We start from the raw sequence: 20,356 nt of genomic DNA, 5'->3' as shown, positions 1-20,356 counted from the left end.
TAGCCATTCCTTTCTCCAAGGGATCTTCCCAACCCAGGAATCGAACTGGGGTCTCCTGCATTGCAGGTGGATTCTTTATCAACTGAGCCATCAGGGAAATACATTCCTGAGAATAAATGGAGGTTTTCAGGAGATGGGAGGGGATGTCTTGATGTGGCAAACATTCACCTAAGCACATTCACTTCTTGAATTTCAGAGCTCAGACTGTCAGGAGTGGGGAAAACAGAAGAGGATAGAGAAATAGGCTAGGCAGTCCAAGAATGGTTGCTTTGGGGAGTTCCTTGGCCTAGTGGTTAGGATTCTGGGCTTTCACTGCTGTGGCCCTGGTTCAGTCCTTGGTCAGGGAACTGAGATATCCCTCAAGCCACTCTCAGCGCAGCCAACAGAAAAGGAAGAAGAAGAAGAACGGTTACCCTGGTGTGGAAGGAGGACAGTCTCAGCCTGGTCCCCGGCCATTCCTCTGTGGGCACTGGGGCCAGGGTGCCTTCTTTCTGTTCTCCACGGTAAATTGTAGACTGACTGTAGAACACTCTGAGATGACTGAGGTTTACAGAATGAGAGCACCTCAGCACAGGTCCATGGGCCCTTGGGCTGCTGCAGCTGGCGATCTGATCAGTCTGAGACTGTACAAGGTCCCTGGGACGTTGCCCAGACTGTTAACTCTCCAACTATCAGTGTCCAAGGCCGGGGATGGAGAATAGACAGCCGTTTTCTATGTCTGCGCCTTCCTTCCTCTGCCTCCTCCCAGCATCTCTAGAGCACTTTCCCATAGCCCAGGGCCCTCCTGAGTGAGGTGTCAGTCAGTCCCGATAGAAAACACATAATCCATCTGTACAAGTTATTCAGGCCACTGACCCAGGGAGGGAGAGTCCCGCAACCTGACATCAATTTCTTTAGGACCTACAACTCAAAGTTTCAGACCTAAACTTTTGTTTCTACATTCTCTACGCGAAACTGCGCAACTCTTTTTATATTAGAAGGAATATGGCTCTGCTCTTTCCTGATACGTGTACGCGCGCGCGCGTGCGCTCAAACACACACACACGCACACACACACACACACACACAGTATAACAACGGTGCGCAGTCATATATAAGTTACTTAACTTCTGAGCCTCAGTTTCCCTATCTGTGAAATGAAGGCATATTATCTTCCCTGCTAGTCTCTTAAGAGGAAGAAATATTGCTTGGAGTGGAGTCAAAATTCAGGTTCAAAGGAGAGGGTTGGGGGCGTTGGAAACCCTTCCTTGCTGCAGGGAATATTCAAGCTCTGAAACTCCTGCCTTTCCCCAGGAGAAGCAAAGCAAAAAAAAAAAAAAAAACAACCGATTTCTCAAGCATGGGAACAGGACAGACATAATACAAAAATGCTGCAGAAATCGTTTTACAACTGGTTACGCGCTCTTTTGTCTTAAATGGTCAGAGAGGGTGGGGGTGGGGGAGATGCCCTCCCACCGGGAGTCGGGAGGCAGCGCGCGCGCCACTGCCAAGCGTGAAGGCCGCGGTCTCCTAGCAACGGGTAGCGGGGATGCGCACGGGCGCTCCATCGGGTGGGCGCAGGGAGCTCGCCGCCGCCGCCGTTGCGCGCTCTCGGGCCTCCCGGACCCGCCAGGAAACTTTGGGGCTCCTGGGCGCCGGGCGTCAACACTAGACCCGGGGGACGCCGCGATGCGCCCCGCAGGCTGAGGGCAGAGGGGGAGGTCGCTGCCTGGCGCGCCCGGCCTGGGGATCCATGGGCTCGCACCTACGGAAAGTTGGCGCACACCTGCGTGCGCCCAGAAGACGCTTGGTTCCTGGGCCGAAATGCTCCCCGCCAAGTTTCTTTAACGATTTCTTCCCCCCAGTGGATCTGGCATCTGGAACTCCGTGAGGCCCCGGGTTCACGGATTCCCGTCGCTGGGAGAGAGAAACGCGCGCTTTTCTAAGGGATCTGCGCGGTAACTGATTTTTAATCGATTAGCCCTGAATGGTTGAGATTCTATTTTTGTTTTCTGCTTTTCTTCTTCCTCCAGACAACGAGTTTGTGGAAGCCTCTCCCGCGCCCTACAGCCCGGAGGAGTTCGGTAAGTCTGCCCCTTTTGCCTTTTCTTGTTAGAACCCAGCCTGGGAATCGCGAATTTGGAGTCCAAGCCCGAGGGGCGGAGAGAAAGGGCTGGCTGGGGGACTCTTGCCCTGCTGCACGTTCCTTTTGCGGTGAGAACTGGCCTTTTCCTGGAGCGTGTGCTTTGGAGGTGGCGGGGGAGGGGGTGTGTGTGTGAGTCGGCTGTGCAGTGTGTGTGTGTGTGTGTGTGTGTGCGTGCATGTGTGTGTGTGTGTATTCTGGTCTTTGGTGATGCTCCCGGGAGCGCGCCACAGCAAACTTCCTGATCAGCGGGCCCCTGCAAGCAGGCGGTCTCATCCTGCCTGGAAAGATGCAGCTAGCGGGTAAATGCCACAAGAAGGACATCGTGTGGCTAGTCCCTAACCTGAATTTAATGAAGTCCAGAGCCAAAAACGTTCTGGTAATTAAATTTCAAGACCTGGGAGCTGCGATCGTCCTTGACGTCTGTTTTTCCTCCAGGTGTCTGGGAATTTCATCCTCTTCCACCGGTCATTCTAAGTGTAGATTTGTGGTGAGTGAGCCAGGACACACTTGTCAGAGACAGACTTCCTCCCGTGAAGAGAAAGACATTTGCATTGTTGGGATACCTCCGAGTATTCCTGCCACCCAGCCTCATTTGGTAGCTTAGTGGTTGATGGTTTTTGGTTTTGGTTTTCTTTCTCATTCTCGGTTTCCTTAAGCCGCTAACAATCTGGGCTGTCAAGTCTGTCTCTGCTGTTCTTTTATCACCAGCTTGAACATCTCGCCTTCCTTCCATGAAATGACAGCTGTTTAAGAATGTTTATCCACAGTGAGGCTCTGAGCCTTGGGTACCATGTGTCTGATCATCCTTTCCTCCTTGTCTGTGTGTCCTCGGCAAGACCCACGCTGGCTGAAGTTAATTAAATTCCACCGCAGCAAGGACTTTCATCCATTTCTAGGAGCCAGGCCCCCAAAATAGGTCTGGATCAAGGGAGGCATTCTGAGGCAGGGAAGAAGACCTTGTTTTATTCAGAAAATGTGTTTCTGACAAGTTATGAAGCAGTCACATCTCTGGAAATGGAATCACAAATTAAATGCATGAACAAAACTAGCTTCTGAAGGGACACTGTGGTGAGCCTTTTTATGAAATGGAAATAACATCTAAACCATAGCTCTGCATGAAGCAGTTTTTGAAGAGGGCAGATTCTTGGTGATCTGCTCTATACGTGTCTAATTGTGTGTAAATGACACCAGCATTGGTGCTTTACGTGGGACAGAAGCTGTTTGGTTCTCTTAAATTATAGATAAGTGTCAGCCATGGCAGAATGAGCATTCCTTCCTCCGAGAAACCACCTGTATAAACACGTAATTGTTTGCATTCGCAGAATGATTTATATACCTGAAAGGCCCAGGTGATTGATCCTCTTTTGTTTCCATCTCTCCCTTTGGGACTAACACAGCCTGGACGGCCCAGCTGATCAGTAGGGGGAGCCCTTCAAATCAGCAGTAGAAATTCAGAAAACAGCATTTTTTCCCCCTTCAGCTTCTCTGTGGGGAAAGCCCAGTTTTTCATGAGGAGGTGAGAGGAATCCTGGGGTTCCCTCCTGGGCTTTGGGATGCAAGAGGATTGAGAATATAAAATAATATAAAATACAGAGTCAGAGTTTGAGACCAAGTTTCTGGCTGCTATGCCTTCCTTAGGCTTGTGTTTAGTCATGTCCGACTCTTGCAATCTCATGGACTGCAGCCCGCCAGGTTCCTCTGTCCATGGGATTCTCCAGGCAAGGATACTGGAGTCAGGTGCCATTTCCTACTCCAGGAGATCTTTCCGACTCAGGGATTGAACCCGTGTCTTCTGCATCTCCTGTGTTGATGGGGAGAGTCTTTACCACTGAGCCACCTGGGGAGCCCGTGCCTGCTTTCGTAGATCTGTTAACCAGTCTGTTTTCTCATCTTTGAAAAGCAGGGGTTGTGCCAAGCAGCCTCTAAGGCATCACCCAATTCCAGCCTCCTGAAATGTTAAGCCAAAGGAGGCATGTGGCTGTTGGATGTTTATTATTTACACTGGGTGCCATGCTGCTTGGGTGCATTGTGTCTCCAGATGGATTTCCTCTTCGTGACAGAGCAGCTCACTGGATGAGGCTGCGTCGTTTCCATGCTATTCAGGTCGAAGAGGGAGCTGGCATTTTTTTCCTTGGAAAGAATCGTGATACTTTTTGGTGCTTTCCTTAGACACACAGCAGGAAAGATTACCCTACAACAGTTGATGAGCTTGTGAAGCAGCCATTCTTTCTGAAGCACAAAAGAACACAGATTCACCCCTTGGCCAGGATCTTAGGGACCTGAAGAAGAGATGGAGGGAGGCCATGAAGACTTAGTTTGAATTCTATCACTGCACTTACCTGTGACCTTGGGCAGATGACAAAACTGCTCTGAGCCTCGGTTATCTTTCAACCTAATTGCAGACCTTGCATGACTATGGTCAATGGTGTGTGTAAAGTCCTAGCCCCACATGTTGTACGTGCAGATATTCAGGAAGTGCTATGGCTGTTAATTTATTATTATTATTCAGTTAAAAGACACATTTCCAATGCATGAAGTATGGACTAGCTCTCACCAATTGTCCCAACCTATTAACTTAAACCATTTTTATTTCTAGAAATTCCTCTGTAATGTGCTTATTCTTCAAACAGATGCTCAGAAATGGTGATCAGGTTATTTGAATTATTTAGTGGTTTGTTTTGGAGCTGCATGTGGAATGGTGTTCCATTGAGGGTCTTCAGTGACAGTCCCACTACTTTCTTGTGATGCGATAGGTAGTTTTTTTCAACTCCAAATTTTCATATCAGTCTCCAAATAAGCTATGACTAGCGCTCTGGGGCATTTATTCTGTGTTGCAGCAAGATCCCGTAATGAATTTAAGTAACCAAAAAGAGGTTTTTGTTCCCCTGCACTCCTACTTTCTGCCCTCTGACCACCCTGAGGCATCTCTTGTGCCCCCCAGAAGTGTGTCACACTTCCCGTTTCTTGGGCCTGTGAGTAAAATAAACTTTTGTTTCCCCCTACAAAACAAAAAGGAATTTTTGAAAAGGCAGTGAAAATAGAATGCTGTGTTGAAGGTGTCTTCTTATGGAGAGTCCAGAAATATGCCCTCTCTCCTGTGATGGTACCATTTTCTAGAGGCAAAATCGCATCGTCTCTCCATAGCCCTTATATAGCCCCATGTGTAGGTAGAAATGATGGCCATCAGAGAGGGTAAGAGAGAATGCATGGAGAGTTGGAATGAAACCAGGTGTGATCATGTCTGCTTCTGTCTAGTAACCTTTATCAACTTCCTACTACCTGGAAGATAGACATTCAGTTAGCCATGGGGTAACGCCCACGATTTGCATCATCCCCGCTCACCATAACCTCTGTTTACATTGAACGACGGGACAGTCTAAAGGCAGCTCTGGCTGCATAATACCGCCCCTTCTCTCTTCCTCTCCTGGCTGGTTCCTACCCTTCCTTCAACACTTGGTTCGTGTGTCACATGCTCCTAGGGATTCTCCACCCTGCTCATTAGAATCAGGGGAGCTATTAAGAGTCCTAAGACCAAGTCGTAACCCTGACCAATTACATTAGAATCCCTGGAGTGTGGACCCAAGCATCCGTATTTTATCACTGTATGTTTTAAAACCTGAATCCCAAGTGATTCTGGCGTGTAGCCAGGGTTGTCGGTTGTGGCTGTCTGCGGTTGTGGCCACTTCATTCTTTGCAGACCTAGCAGCCAGCCCAGTACCTGGTACAGGAAATGCTTATTGAATGAGTGAATGAGGGTCACCTCTGATGCTTTGTCTTTTCATAGTTGTATATTCCTAAGACTGAACTGTCTGTTTGTCATACCAAAGCCTTGGGGCACTTGTATCCTTTGACCTGTATCTCTCTCATCTGTTCATGCCTTAGGCTTCATCAGTTTATTTTGTTCCTTAAAAATGGAAAATTTTAAAACCACTTTTTAATATAAAAGTAGCACATGCTTACTTTAGAAAATTTGGACTTTAGGAAGAATGGAAGAGAGTCCACTCCCTTACCACTGAAAAGGACATGGACATGGATGGGTCGCTGTTTCCTTAACTTTCCCTAACTTGCTGGCCTTTGGGGTTTCTTGACCCTCTGAAATGCCTGTGTGTTCAGTTGATGCTCTTTTTTGCTCAGACTCTGTGAACTTTCCTGAGTCCCCAAAGGAATGTTCATGGAAATAGCATTCTTGAGAGACCAGGGCCAGTGCCCCCAGGGCCAGTGTACCATGAGAAAGGGTTTTCTTGTACTATTCTTGCCTTCCTTATTCAAGCAGGATGTAGGGGCTTTATTACAATAATTGGTAACAGTTGGGTAACTTCTTTAAAACAGTAAATGTTTGCCAGCCCACCCCTTGCCCTCCTAAAACAGGGGCTAAGACTGCACTGCTGGATACTAGTACTCACGTCTGTCAGAGTGCAGCAACTGGGAAGTATGAAAATAGTCAGAATAGACAGACGAACTGCTGCTGTAACAAACAAGCTCAAATGTCAGTGACTTAACACCATAGAGGTGGTGTTTATTGCTTGTATTATAGTCAAGTGTTGAGTTGTCGGAGGGCTCTGATCCATGTGGTCACGGAGAACCCCAGGCTCCTTTCCTGTTTTCATCCATCCTACTCTAGAACATCGGGTTCCTTCACTGGATGCTTTACATACTTTTGGCAGACAAGTAAATAAGGTGAGTGGGACAAATGTACGCTCACTGATGGTTGTCTCAGCCTGGGGGTAACACACTTACCTTCCCTCCAATTCCAGAGGTGGGAGCTAGTCCCATAGCCTCACGCAGATGGAAAGAGGCTGGGAAATGTAGTCTAGTAACAGGGGGAGCCTGTTGGGCTGCCGTCTATGGGGTCGCACAGAGTCAGACATGACTGAAGCGACTTAGCAGCAGCAGCAACAGCCAGAAAGAAGAGGAGCGCACTTGCGTTGGTGATCACTAACCACCTCTACCGGTCACGTCTCCTACTGCTTTAACCACAGTGACTGAGCTACATCCTGGTCTTTGTATTGTATAAGTTACTGGTTCGGCTGCTACAACCAAGGCTAAAATAACAGTGAGTGAAACAAGAAACAAGTTAAATTGTCTTTCACTTGGAGCATAAGCAGTTCAGCGCTGATATAGTGGCTTCGCCATGCTCTGATAACCTCAAATGGAATTTCCCTGCTGTGGGCTAAGGTGGCTGCTTCAGATCACACCATCATATCCCACATCCCCGTCTATAGGAAAGAGAGAAGAAAAGTGGAGGGTGTTATCTAAAAGCTGCTCACATTGTTTCATTTGCATTCCTTTGGCCTGAACTCTAGTCAGATGGCCATACCTTGCTCCAAGAAGGCTGGAAAATCTGGGTGGGAGTAAGTGGAGTCTATTAGTGGAAGGATGACTGAGCCGGATGCAAGGGGGAAAAGGTGCTGGATAACGAGTAATCTTTTCAGTCAGTTCTAGGGTGCATGTCATGGTTGAGAGCATGAATTCAGAGTCATACTGTGTGGGCTTCAGTTTGATCCCACCTCTTATTTGCTCTGTTACATTGGGCAGGTTATGTCATCTATATGTCTGTTTCCTAATCTATAAACTCATGTGTCAGCTCTCTTCTGATGCTCTTCCATACCCACTTACCATCCTTCACCACCCTGCTCAGTGCCCTGGGAAACTTACCTTTCTGGATGGACACCCCTGGCTTCCTTTTTGGCCAGTGAAAGGTACCACCAGGATGTGGGAGGGTGGAAACCAAGGGATGTCAAGGTACTTAGTCCCTTCCCATGGGGCTGTGGAATGACATGGCTGGATCAGTCTAGGCCACCGCTTGCTCTCCTGCAGCGTTGGATCCTGCTGGGTTCTGGAACCTCCCCTTCTGAATGAGGGGTGGCAGCCACACCCAATCTGGCTCGCCCCAGGCTGCTCCCCCGTCGCCTGTTTTCCCTTCTTCCTACCCATCACAATCTCATCAGCAGGCCCTTCAATTGCTTTTTTTAGAGTATACCACCCATTTCCTGTTGGGACTCTCTCTGATATGATAGGGCTAATAATAGTACCAGCCTCAGATCATAGTGGTGAGGAGCAAATGGGTTTTAGAAGGAACACTTGAATGTCGTCGTCGTCCTTGTTCAGTCACTCAGTTGTGTCTAACTATTTGGGAACCCAGGGACTGCAGCATACAAGGCTTCCCTGTCCTTCACTATCTCCCGGAGCTTGATCAAACTCATGTCCATCAAGTCAGTGATGCCATCCAACCATCTCACCCTCTGTCGCCCCTTCTCCTCCTGCCCTCAGTCTTGCCCAGAATCAGGGTCTTTTCCAGTGAGTTGCCTCTTTGCATCAGGTGGCCAAAGTATCAGTGCTTCAGCTTGAGAATCAGTCGTTCTGATGAATATTCAGGGTTGATTTCCTTTAATATTGATTGGTTTGATCTCCTTTGCAGTCCAAGGGACTCAAGAGTCTTCTGAATGTCGTAACCATCATTAAATGTTTACTATGTTTCATGTCCCTGGATGAATGCCCTGATCCCTACAGGCATGGTCAAGCCTTCTGAAAGACCTGGTTTTTGACATAAATTAAATAATATGGCCACTCATCTCCTCTTCTGCACCCTGTGTTAAGAGGATGCAGCAAGAGGTTGCAGATCTGTTCCTGCAACCAAAGTTTCTTCCTTCTCATCATGTGGGGAGAAATAAGGAGAAAGGTCCCAGACCTTTATTATTATTCACTTACCCTGTGCTGGGCTCTGTAGGGGTGTAAACAGTCTACCCAGCTTCCCAGCTTGGAGTTTAAATCATACCAACCACATTGATAGCCCAATAACAATTTCCAAGGATTTTCCTGTGCATATTACTAACAAATTGGGCTTCCCTGATGGCTCCTGCCTGTAGTGCAGGAGACCTGGGTTCAATCTCTGGGTCAGGAAGATCCCCTGGAGAAGGGAATGGCTACCCACTCCAGTATTCTTGCCTGGAGAATCCCATGGACAGAAGAGCCTGGCAGTCTAGTCCAAAGGGTTGCAGAGAGTTGGACACGACTGAGCGGCTAAGCACACATTACTAACAAATCATGTCTTTTTCTAAGGCTACCCTCTAATTTTAAGCCCAGTAATTCTCAGGGGTGCTTGTTCACATCCAGAGAGTCAGTTCTGATTGTTCCAGTCTTTTGCCAAGGGAGCTGGAATCCAGATACACCTTATTGAGGCCAGTGGACACCTTGGTAACTGCTCACAACCTCTTTCTGCAGGAACCAGTGACCCCACGACACAGCCATCACTGCTGCTGCCTCTATTCAAGACAGGACCCAGGGCTTGGCGTTCGCCTGCCTGGAGCCTAACTTGTTTCCCAGTGGCCTGCCTTGGGCTGGCCAAAGGGCCGAGGGCACCCCTCTCCAAATGCTGCAGAGTTGGCCCAGGGCTTTCTAGTCACTCCACAAGCCCCCACTCACCTAGGGGCTGCGATTAGGTTGGCCACGTGCCTGGCTCTGAGCTGGTCTTTAAACGGCCAGGGCCGTTCACTCCACCCCTGGATCTGCCCCAGATCTCTGCAGCCTTCGAAGCCCGTCTGTCCTGCCTTCCTCCTCCCCGCGGCTGTGGCTTCTGAGAGGGAGGGAGTTTTCACTCCAGTTTAACTTTTCTCAGGATGATTGACTGTGGAAAATTCAATTCTCTTCACAGGAAACCTCACCCTACCGCAAGGCGTGGTCTGGTCTCCTGGCTCCAGCAAAACAATTACAGAGTGGCTCACCATTGTTACAGTTTCCGAAATCTGGGCACTCAGCCTCTTGCATGATTGATCTCCTTGAGTTTATCAGTTTGTTTCAAATGCAGAACTCAGTGAGGCAGAAGGAATTATCTTCACCTCATGGAGGAGGAAACAGAGGCTCAGAGGGATTAAGTTATCTGCCCAGCGTCCCTCAGCTAGTTAGAGGGAAAACCTCCACTCGAAATAGAATCTCTGGCTCCACAAGCAAGTCTCTGTTTCTTGGAGAGGAGAATATAGAAGTTGCCCTCCTCCCAGGGGGACTGAAGAAGGAAATGGCAACCCACTCCAGTATTCTTGCCTGGAAAGTTCCATGTACAGAAGGGGCCTGGCGGGCTATAGTTCAGAGCATTGCAGAATCAGACACAACGGAGCATGCATGCAGGAGGATTTGGTTTCTATAAATGATGTAAAAGTAACTAGCACAGGGCTTGATTACACAGTAGAAGCCTGTCCAATACATTCTTGTTGAATAAATGAATGAATAGTAGGTGCGCAAAGCCATATGTGTATGTGTATATATATATATTTTCTTTTTTTTCTTTAGACCACCAAATAATGATTAATATATTCTAAAGGAATTTTCCATAATGGGATCTGAAACGGCAATCAGAAAAACTCTTCCTAGCTTCCATCATCCAGTTCCCGCTCTCCTATCCGTGTTTCAGCAGCGCGGAGCCGCTGGGACAGGAAACTCTTACCATTTCCGGATGGTGCCAATGCCATTTCTAAGGAAACCAGAGCTTGGCGGCCGGGCAGTTCGGGGCAGGGCAGGGGCAGCCTGGAGAAGAATGTCTGAAAGCATAACTGAGGGCAGGTGGACCCCGGCCTGGGTGTAAAACTCATCCCAGTTCCCCTGGTGTTTGTCGGCGAAGTGATACTGCTCACTGCGCAGGAGGTGAGGTCTTATTTCGGGGTGTTTTCCTTGGGAGAGAGAATGGAGTAGACAGGAGAAAATGAGAATCACTTCTGGTGGTGGGGGGGGGTAAATGGTTATCTGTGCTGTGCTGTGCTAAGTCGCTCCAGTCATGTCTGACTGTGACCCCATGGACTGTAACCTGCCAGGCTCCTCTGTCCATGGGATTCTCCAGGCAAGAATAGTGAAGTGGGTTGCCATGCCCTTCTCCAGGGGATCTTCCTGACCCAGGGATCGAACCAGCGTCTCTTAACATCTCCTGCACTGGCAGACAGGTTCTTTACCACTAGCGCCACCTGGGAAGCCGAAATGGGTGTCTATCTAGGCTAAAATGGCAAAAGAGGTATGGAATAGTGGGATAAAAGTCACACACACAGACACACACACACACACACAGAATGGAAAGGACATTTTCCTTGCCAAAGAGATGTTTTACTAGAAAAACATAGGACTGTGTCCATTTATTCCTGAATGTTAAACATAAAACTTAGAAATGATGATATTTCATCAATTGTTAAAGACTTTCCGAGTCTAAAAAGTGTTAAATAACCAGCTTGATCTGGTCGAGAATGCTGTGATTACGGGTTTCTGGGTCACATTTGTACTGGATGATCTTTCTGGAATATGTCCTGTTGGTTTGGGTTTCTTTCAAATCAGTCGTGCCCCCCCACCCCCCAGGGTGGGCATATTAAAGTGGCCTGCTGGGACTCCTCGGCTCTCTCTCTCCTGGGTGTCCCTCCCCTTTTCTCCTTTCTCCCCGCGTCTGGATCCCTGTATACCCTCTCCCCGGTGTCTGCCTCAGTTCCCCTCTGTCTTTTCCTCTCCCTTCCCCCTCTTGCTGCCTCCTTCCTTTTCCCATCTGAAGTTGGAATACAGACAGAAAAGCCAGTGCTTGCCTTGCCAGGGCCCTCTGCCAGAAAAATGGAACAGGTCAAATTATTAAAAAAGGATTAAAAAAGAATGCTCTTTGGCAAAATGGGGGAAACAGATGTTCAGGGGTGGTTTTGCTGTCTTGGGCTGTCAGTTGAAACACTTTCCTTACAGAATAGCTGGATGTGGGCATTCATCATCATGTCACATGTGTTTTTGTTTTAACATCAAATCTATGTATGTATATGTATGTGTCTCTGCTCAATTCTCATCCCGCCATCACCTTTGTAGCCCCAAATCCAGAGTAGGCAAGATTACTGACCACCTGGTAGCAAGGTTTATTTTCACCCTCTTTTCAGAAGGGTTATTTTTTTGGAGGGGGCCCTAGAAAATTTTATTGTATCTATTTACAAATATTTTTATTGAAATATAGGTGACTTACAATGCTGTGTTGGTGATTCAGCTCTCTCTATATCTATCTATCTATCTATAATTTTTCAAATTCTTTCCCCTTATAGGTTATTACAAGATATTGAATTCCCTGTGCTATACAGTAGACCCTTGTTGGTTACCTATCTTATGTACAATAGTGTGTATAATCCCAAACTTCTAATTTATCCCTTTTCCCCCTTTCCCCTTTGGTAGCCACAAATTTGTTTTCCATGTCTGTGCGTCTATTTCTGTTTTATAAATAACTTCATTGGTACTAATTTTTTTAGATTCCACACATAAGCAATTTTGGTCTTTGTCTGACTTACTTCACTTAGTATGGTAATCTCTAGATCCACCCATGTTGCCCCAAATGGCATCATTTCATTCTTTTTTAAGGCTGAGTAATATTCCACTGTATATATATACCACATCTTCTTTATCTGTTGATGGCCGTTTAGGTTACTTCCTAAGGTCTTAGGTCTTGGCTATTGTAAGTAGTGCTACAGTGAACATTGGGGTGCGTGTATCTTTTCTAATCGCAGTTTCTCTGGGTGTATGCCCAGGAGTGGGATTGCTGGATTTTAAGTTAAGCTCTGTTTTTAGTTTTTTAAGCAAGCTCCATACTGCTTTCCATAGCACCAACAGTGTAGGAGGGTTCCCTACCACACCCTCGAGGGGTTTCTTTTAAAGACCACCAGGAAGACTGGACACTGGAGCTGCCTTCAGGTCACTGTTTAACAGTAAATATCTTACGGAACGTCAGCTTCTTCCAGGTGGCTCAGCGGTAAAGAATCTGCTTGCAATGCAGGAGCCTCAGGAGATGGGGGTTCGATCCCTGGGTCGGGAAGATCCCCTGGAGAAGGATATGACAACCTACTCCAGTATTCCTGCCCGAAGAATCCCATGGACAGAGGAGCCTGGTGGGCTACAGACCATAGGGTTGCAAAGTCAGATATGACTGCAGCGACCTAGCATGCTCTCACAGGTTCTTAAGAAAATAGAGAAGGGGCTTGTGTGTCAGAACCTGGTCTGGGATGAACCATATGGAAAGTTCATGGTCGAACTCTGGGACCATGTTACAAGCTGGGACTTGTAACCTGTCAGGGGTCCTTTGCTTCTGTCTGCCAAAGGACCGACTGTTGATCAAAAATAGAAGTCCATTATGTAGCCCTGCTGGTGGGCCAGCCACCCACCTGAGAACTCAGATTTATTTCCTTTAAAAAACTATTTTCCTTTTGGCTCTAAAAGCCATTTCCACCATAGACTCAAAAGAGAGATTCCAGATTCTGAACATTTTCATAGACTAAGGAGCGTAGCCAGCAGCGTCTGTCCTGGGCAGATGCACGTGGGGGTTAACCTCACGTGCACACCTGCCGCCTCCTCCTCCAGTGGTTCTCCTTGTCGTGTAGCAGTGTAACCAGGACCCAGTGAGTCAGCACAGCTAAGGCACATGGAACAGTGCCCCACAGATGGCCAGCATTTACTAAACGTCACCCTTATTCCACTGCTTTCCTTTGTTTCTGCCTTCCTTCACTTCCCTCGTCACTTTCAAGTATGCTTTCCTTCCCGGAGCTCCATTCTGTTTCTTCTCCCCTGTTCTGTCATCTGTACTGGTGCTTAGTCGCTCAACTGTGTCCGACTCTTTGGGATCCCTTGGAGTATAATCCACCAGGCTCCTCTGTCCATGGAATTCTCTAGGCAAGAATACTGGAGTGGGTTGCCATGCCCTCCTCCAGGGGATCTTCCCAACCCAGGGATGGAGCCCAGGTCTCTTGCATTGCAGGCAGATTCTTTACCAGCTGAGCCACCAGGGAAGCAACACTGAAGGAAAAGAACAAACTGAATCAATCACAAAGGTATAAAGCTAGAGCCAAGACAGGCCCAAAGAGTGCCTCAGGGCAAAATAGAAAAAAGCATGCTCTCCAAGTGGATGAAAAGCAGAGACTGTGTCCCCAGTTTCATGAGTAGAAGGCAAGCTAGATTCTGGCTCCACACCTCTGTTTCATACACACCCTCAGCCAGGCACTCTTGTGCAGTGAACAGCTTATGTAACTGGAAATGGTAGCCCTGATTCCTCATCCCCAACCTTCTCATGGATTTTTTTTCTCCTCTTTTTCTGGGAACTCTTTCAGTGTTGTGTAAATACAAGAAAGCCCAAATTCTTCTTGGAGGAATTCTTTAAGAGCAGTTTCCCCCAGGACTTCCCTGGTGGTCCAGTACCTGGGACTTCCTGCTCCCAGAGCAGGGGCCCTGGGTTCAATCCCTGGTCAGAGAACCAGATCCCACAAGCTACAACTAAAAGATATAGCACACTGCAATGAAGAATCAAGATCCTGCAGGTCACAGCTGAGACCTGGCACAGCCAAATAAATAAATAATTATACAAGAAATCTCCCCAAAATTATTTACACATTTTCCCCAAGTTCTGATCTCCTGAATAAAAGCTGTGTCTCAAACTTGCAATACTTATGCCAATAGTTAACTAAAACTTATTTATTCCAGTTCAAATGGCTTTATAAAATGCAGTATATTAATAATAAAAAGAGTTGGGACTTCCCTGACGGTCCAGTGGTTGACCATCTCCTCCTTCCTGTGCAAGGAACATGGGTTCGATCCCTGGTTGGGGGAACTAAGATCCCATATGCCTTGGGGCAACTAAGCTCACGTACCTCAACTACGAAGCCCAAAGACCACAGATAAAGAGCCTGCACCCTGCAATGAAAGACCCTGTATGCAGCAACAAAGATCTCACATCCCACAGCTAAGACACAGTGCAGCCAAATTAATTAATTAATTAAATTTACAAAGAGCTAGTTTTTGTGGAGTCCCTTTCACGTATTAGGTTTCTCACTAAGAACTTTATGTCAGGCATCTCAAAACAATCCTGTGAGGTAGGTGCTGAGGTAGGAGATTTCCCTGACTTGACAGATGGAGAGTGAGAGTTTACACAAGCTCAGTAATTTGCCAAGTCACATCTGGGGAGTCAGGGAGCCAGGGCTTGAGCCAGTTCTGTCCTCTCTTGCTGGAATTCCTAACCTCTGTCCTCAACTCTGGAGCCAATTACTAGAACCCGGACTCTTGATTCTAGTGGCAGGTACTCAGTGGCAGATTCTTGGCAGAACCATGATTTGCATCCAGGCTTCTTCTTGTTAAGTTACTAATCATGTCACACTCTTTGCGACCCCATGAACTGCAGCACGCTAGGCTTCCCTGTCCATCACCATCTCCTGGAGCTTACTCAAACTCATGTCCATCGAGTCGGTGATGCCATCCAACCACCTCATCCTCTGTCATCCCCTTCTCCTCCCGTCCTCAATCTTTCCCAGCATCAGGGTCTTTATCAGTGAGTCAGCTCTTCACATCGGGTGGCCAAAGTATTGGAGCTTCAGCTTCAGCATCATTCTGTCCAATGAATATTGATTTTCTTTAGATTGATTGATTTGATCTCTTTGCTGTCCAAGGGCCTGTTTGACTATAATATTATGGGCTGACCCATTTATAATACTGCCTACAGCTTACCAGACACAGCAGGCTTGGAGACATGAGCGTGAATAAGGCCTAATCCTTCCCTCAGAGCCCTGATAACCTAACTCGAGGAGAAAGCTCAATAGACAGAAAAAATTTACAATTTAGGAGCTCTGGCTTCTCTAGGCCAGTGGGCACCTACTGACTGTGTGACCTTGTGCAAGTTATCTGACCTTTCTAGGCCTCAGTTTACCCATCTTTGGTATGGGAAGGCAAATACTTCATAGGGTAGAGATGCACTTATTCACTCAGTCGTGTCCAACTCTTTATGACCCTTTGGACTGTAGCCTGTCAGACTCCTCTGTCCATGGATTTCCCAGGCAAGAATCCTGGAGTGGGTTGCCATTTCCTCCTCTAGGGGATCTTCCAGACCCAGGGATTGAACTAGTGTCTCCAGTCTCTCCTCCACTGCAGCCTGCTGAGCCATCAGGGAAGCCCTTCACAGGGTAGAGGGAAGGGATTAAATGAGATGACCTATGCAAACTATGTGCTTAGCACATATTAACAGTTGGCACTCCATGAGTGTTTTCAGTTACTTTTTATGATGATGAGTGCTATAAGGGAAGTATTCAAGGAGGCGTGGGACCCCAGGGAAGATGAACCAGGCAAGCTTCCTGGAGGAGAGCCACCCTTCACAGCATGAGCTCAAGAGGAAAGATATAGGGCATGAACAGGTTATGTCTGTGTTAGAACAGCTGGCGGCAGCTAAAGTCAACTCCTCCTCGGGGCTCCCTGAAATTGAGTTCTGAATGAGGCAGGATTTTCTCCCTAATACAAGCCCAGTTTGACATGGAAACTCTACAAAGTGAGAGTGTAACCTCATTAACCCCTTCCTCCAATTCTGTGCACATCCTGTGGGGTCTGTTTGTCCCACTCTTTTATATATATATAAAAGATAATTCTCTTCCTTTTAAAATATTTTTATTTATTTATTTGGCTGAGTCTGGTCTTGGTTGCAGCACACGGGAGCTTCTGTCTTTGTAGCGTGCTGGATCTTTTAGTTGTGGCATGCGAACTCTTAGGTGGGGCATGTGGGACCTAGTTCCCTGACCAGGATCGAACCCAGGCCCCCTGCATTGGGAGGGTGGAGTCTTAACCATTGGACCACCAGGGAGGTCCTATGTTTGTCTCACTTGTTTGGCCCTCAAATTTGGAGTGGTAGGGTTCTGGGGGACAAAGCTGTTAAACCATGTTCTTTTGAATTTCACTGGTTTTTCCATTATAATCATCATTATTTTTGTGACTGTCAACTTGACATTCCAGACTGTTTGCCAAATGAGAGACTGAGGGACCCTCTAAAGCAAGTTTAGAGACGTCACCCATGTAGGCAGGTAATGACAGAGAATGAGATGGTTGGATGGCATCACCAACTCAACGGACATGAGTTTGAGTAGGCTCCCGGAGTTGGTGATGGACAGGGAGGCCTGGCATGCTGCAGTCTGTGGGGTCGCAAAGAGTCAGACACGACTGAGCGACTGAACTGAACTGATTATTATAATCAAAGAAGTTTTAGCTTCTTTGAAAAAAACTGAAACCTGATTTCTTGTTTCTTGCACCCACTTGTCCACGTTTTCCCTTCTAGAGCTTTCACACTTTTTTTTCCCCCCTGTGGCCCAACATAAGGATACATTTTATATTAGACTCACACAAATTTGAATATAAATATAACTAAAACAGAAGTTTTGTGGAATAGCCATTACCTCTTATTAGATTGACTGCGTCTGATATTTTCCATTTTGTTCTATTTTATTTATTTAAAATGTTGATTAACCTGTTCAATTGATTTCCAGTAATGGGTTGCCTACTAGAGTTTGAAAAAGAATTTTCTAGAGGTTTTATAGCAAACATAGAGTAAATCTGTTCCTTTTTCTGAAAGCTCTTGAGATATTCAAAGATGGCTATCAAATTGTATCTTAATCGCCTCCTTACTACCTCTAATTTTAAAATTAGATTTAATTGATTTACCATATTGTGCTAGTTTCAGGTATACAGCGAAATGACTCAGTTATACATATATATGTATATTTTTTCTATTTTTTCCATTATAGTTTATTACAGGATAATGAATATAGTTCCTTGCACTATACAGTAAATCTTTGCTTCTCTATTTTACGTGCGGTAGTGTGCATTTGTTAATCCCATCCTCCCAATTTATGGTTCCCTCCTTCCCCTTTGTTTACCATGTATTTCTTCTGTTTGTGAGTCTTTTTCTGTCTTGTGTATAGATTCATATGTATTATTTTGTAGATTCCACATTTAAGTGACATCATGTAATATTTGTCCTTCTCTGTCTGACTTCACTTAGTACATAATCTCTAGGTCTGTCTACCCGTGTTGCTGTGAAATGGCATTATTTCACTCTTTTTGTGGCTGAGTAATATTCCATCGTATATATGTACCACATCTTGTTTATCCATTCAGCTGTTGATAGATACCTAGGTTGCTTCCATTTCTTGGCTATTGTAAACAGTGCTGCTATGAACATTGGGGTGTCTATATCTTTTTGAATTAGGGTTTTCTCTGGATATATGCCCAGGAGTGCGATTGCTAGATTATATGGTAACTTTAGTTTTTAAAAGAACCTGCATACGGTTTTCCACAGTGGCTGTGGGTCTCTTTTTTAACATGCTCTGGTTTGCCATCCCTTCCCATCCTGCTCAACCTCTGCCGGTGCTTTCTAAGAGAAGATTCTGGTTTTAACTTGTCATTAAGAACTGAGCCTGACCTCACATATGACTTGACCGATATTTGTCATAGTGGGATCATCAGAACCCTTGACCTCAAACCCCCACCCAAATTAATTTGTTGCTGTTGTTTAGTTGCTCAGTTGTGTCTGACTCTTTTTCGAGCCCATGGACTGTAGCCCACCAAGCTTCTCTGTCCATGGGATTTTCCAGGCAAGAATAGTGGAGTGGGTTACCATTTCCTCCTCCAGGGGATCTTCTTGACCCAGGGTAGAATCCAAGTCTCTTATACCTTCTGCATTGGCAGGCGGATTCTTTACCACAGAGCCTCCAGAGAAGGCCACTCAAGTTAATATCACTCCATTAATCAGTACCCATTGGGGGTGCTTATTTAATTTTTTTATGTACCCAAAATGCCTAATCAAAAAATCACTCACATTTTTCCTGTTTTGTCTGTTAAGAGTCTCTGGAGATGTGTTTCCTAGTTGGGATGTGGGAGAGGCTCAAATCAAGATACCGTCATTCATATTTCCTAGATCCACCAACCAAATGTTCTTAAACTCAAGACATGTCAAAAGGGACTTTCCAGGCGGTCCAGTGGTTAAGACACTGTGCTTCTGTTGCAGGGGGCACAGGTTTGACCCCTGATCAGAGAACTAAGATCCTGCATGCCACACAGCATGGCCAAAAGAAAAAAAAACTGTCAAGAAGAAGCTGTGTGTCTGGCACTGTCTGGCACATCAATAATTAAAAGTCCTCTAAAATGGCTATATTTTGAAAAAAAAAATGGGTAATAGGTTAGCAATCATTGCTAATAATTATGGAGTTTTTGCTGCATGCTAAGAGCTGGCAGCTTTTCACTAAACTGACTCATGAATTTCTCACAACCCTTTGAGGCAAATACTGTTGTAATTACTACTTTCTCAAAAGAAGAAAACCTGATCTTTAGTCAGTTAATTTGGCCAGTCATATAACTAATAAGTGACAGAAGGAAAGTTAAGCCCAGAACCGTCTCAGTCCTCAGCCTGTGTTTTAAAATACTTACCTGCACCCCACAGGCTGAAAACCACTTCTGCTAGTTTAGAAAGAGATAATGTATGTAACATGCTTCCCCCTACCCAGTACGAGCTCAGTCGTGTGTGACTCTCTGCAACCCCTTGGACAGTAAGTAGTCCACCAGGCTCCTCTGTCCATAGGATTCTCCAGGCAAAAATACTGGGATGGGTTACCATTTCCTGCTCCAGGGGATCTTTCCAACCCAGGGATCAAACCCATGTCTCTGACATCTCCTGCATTGTCAGGCAGATTCTTTACCATTAGCACCACCTGGGAAGCCCTGTAATATACTTTGGGCAGTGCATCTGTGGGGACTTAATAGAGCTTATTCCTTCTCCTAAGGAAAGAGAAGAACTTAACAAGTTCAGGTCCCTAGCAGCCCTCAAGAGACAAGAGAAAGAAAGTGTTAGTCTCTCAGTCATGTCCAAATCTTTGCCAAATCTTTGCGGACTGTAGCCCGCCAGGCTCCTCTGTCCATTGGATTCTCCAGGCAAGAATACTGGAGGGGGTTGCCAGTCTCTTCTCCGGGGGATCTTCCCAATGCAGAGATCAAACCCGGGTCTCCCACACTGCATGCAGATGCTTTACCATCTGAGCCACTGGGGCAGCCCAGGAGACAGCTGTCTGTATCCATCACTGACTGCACGGGGTAGGCCCCAGAGTGCTTTGCAGTGGCGTGGTGGGTGTGGAGCCAGGGAAGCATCTCTCCTCTCCAGGGGAGCTTGGAGGAGGGGACGTGTGCTTGGGAGGCTACAAAGTGTAGCGGCAAGATCAAGAGCTCTGCTCGGAAGAACAGGTTTGAAACCTGGCCCTGTCACTTTAGAGCCATGTGACCTTGGAAGATTCCCATAACCTGGCCCAGCCTCTTTCCCTCAGGTGTAAAACACAGATAATGATGCCTCCCATGCAGTGTGTCATGTACCAATGAAACAAGGTAACACGTAACACACGACATCACCTGGGACACAGGAGATGCTCTTCCGTACTTGCTTGCTCCAGAGAGAAGACTGAG

At 46.5% G+C, this 20,356-nt stretch overlaps 1 protein-coding gene across 2 annotated transcripts in view; it reads left to right on the top strand.

Moving 5' to 3' along the window:
• Positions 1 to 20,356, top strand: part of AMOTL1 (angiomotin like 1) — a 201,545-nt gene that overhangs the window by 48,040 nt on the left and 133,149 nt on the right. For both annotated transcript variants that reach the window (XM_040257897.1, XM_040257898.1), the window contains exon 3: positions 2,013 to 2,063. In XM_040257897.1, coding sequence (XP_040113831.1) covers positions 2,013 to 2,063 — 51 coding nt within the window. The remainder of the gene's footprint in view (positions 1 to 2,012; positions 2,064 to 20,356) is intronic.

This window comes from Oryx dammah, unplaced genomic scaffold (assembly GCF_014754425.2).
Source record: "Oryx dammah isolate SB20612 unplaced genomic scaffold, SCBI_Odam_1.1 HiC_scaffold_17, whole genome shotgun sequence".
In the NCBI taxonomy this organism is placed as follows: domain Eukaryota; kingdom Metazoa; phylum Chordata; class Mammalia; order Artiodactyla; family Bovidae; genus Oryx; species Oryx dammah.
The sequence above is the reverse complement of the archived record's forward strand: the minus strand, read 5'-3'. Positions and strand labels throughout refer to the sequence as shown.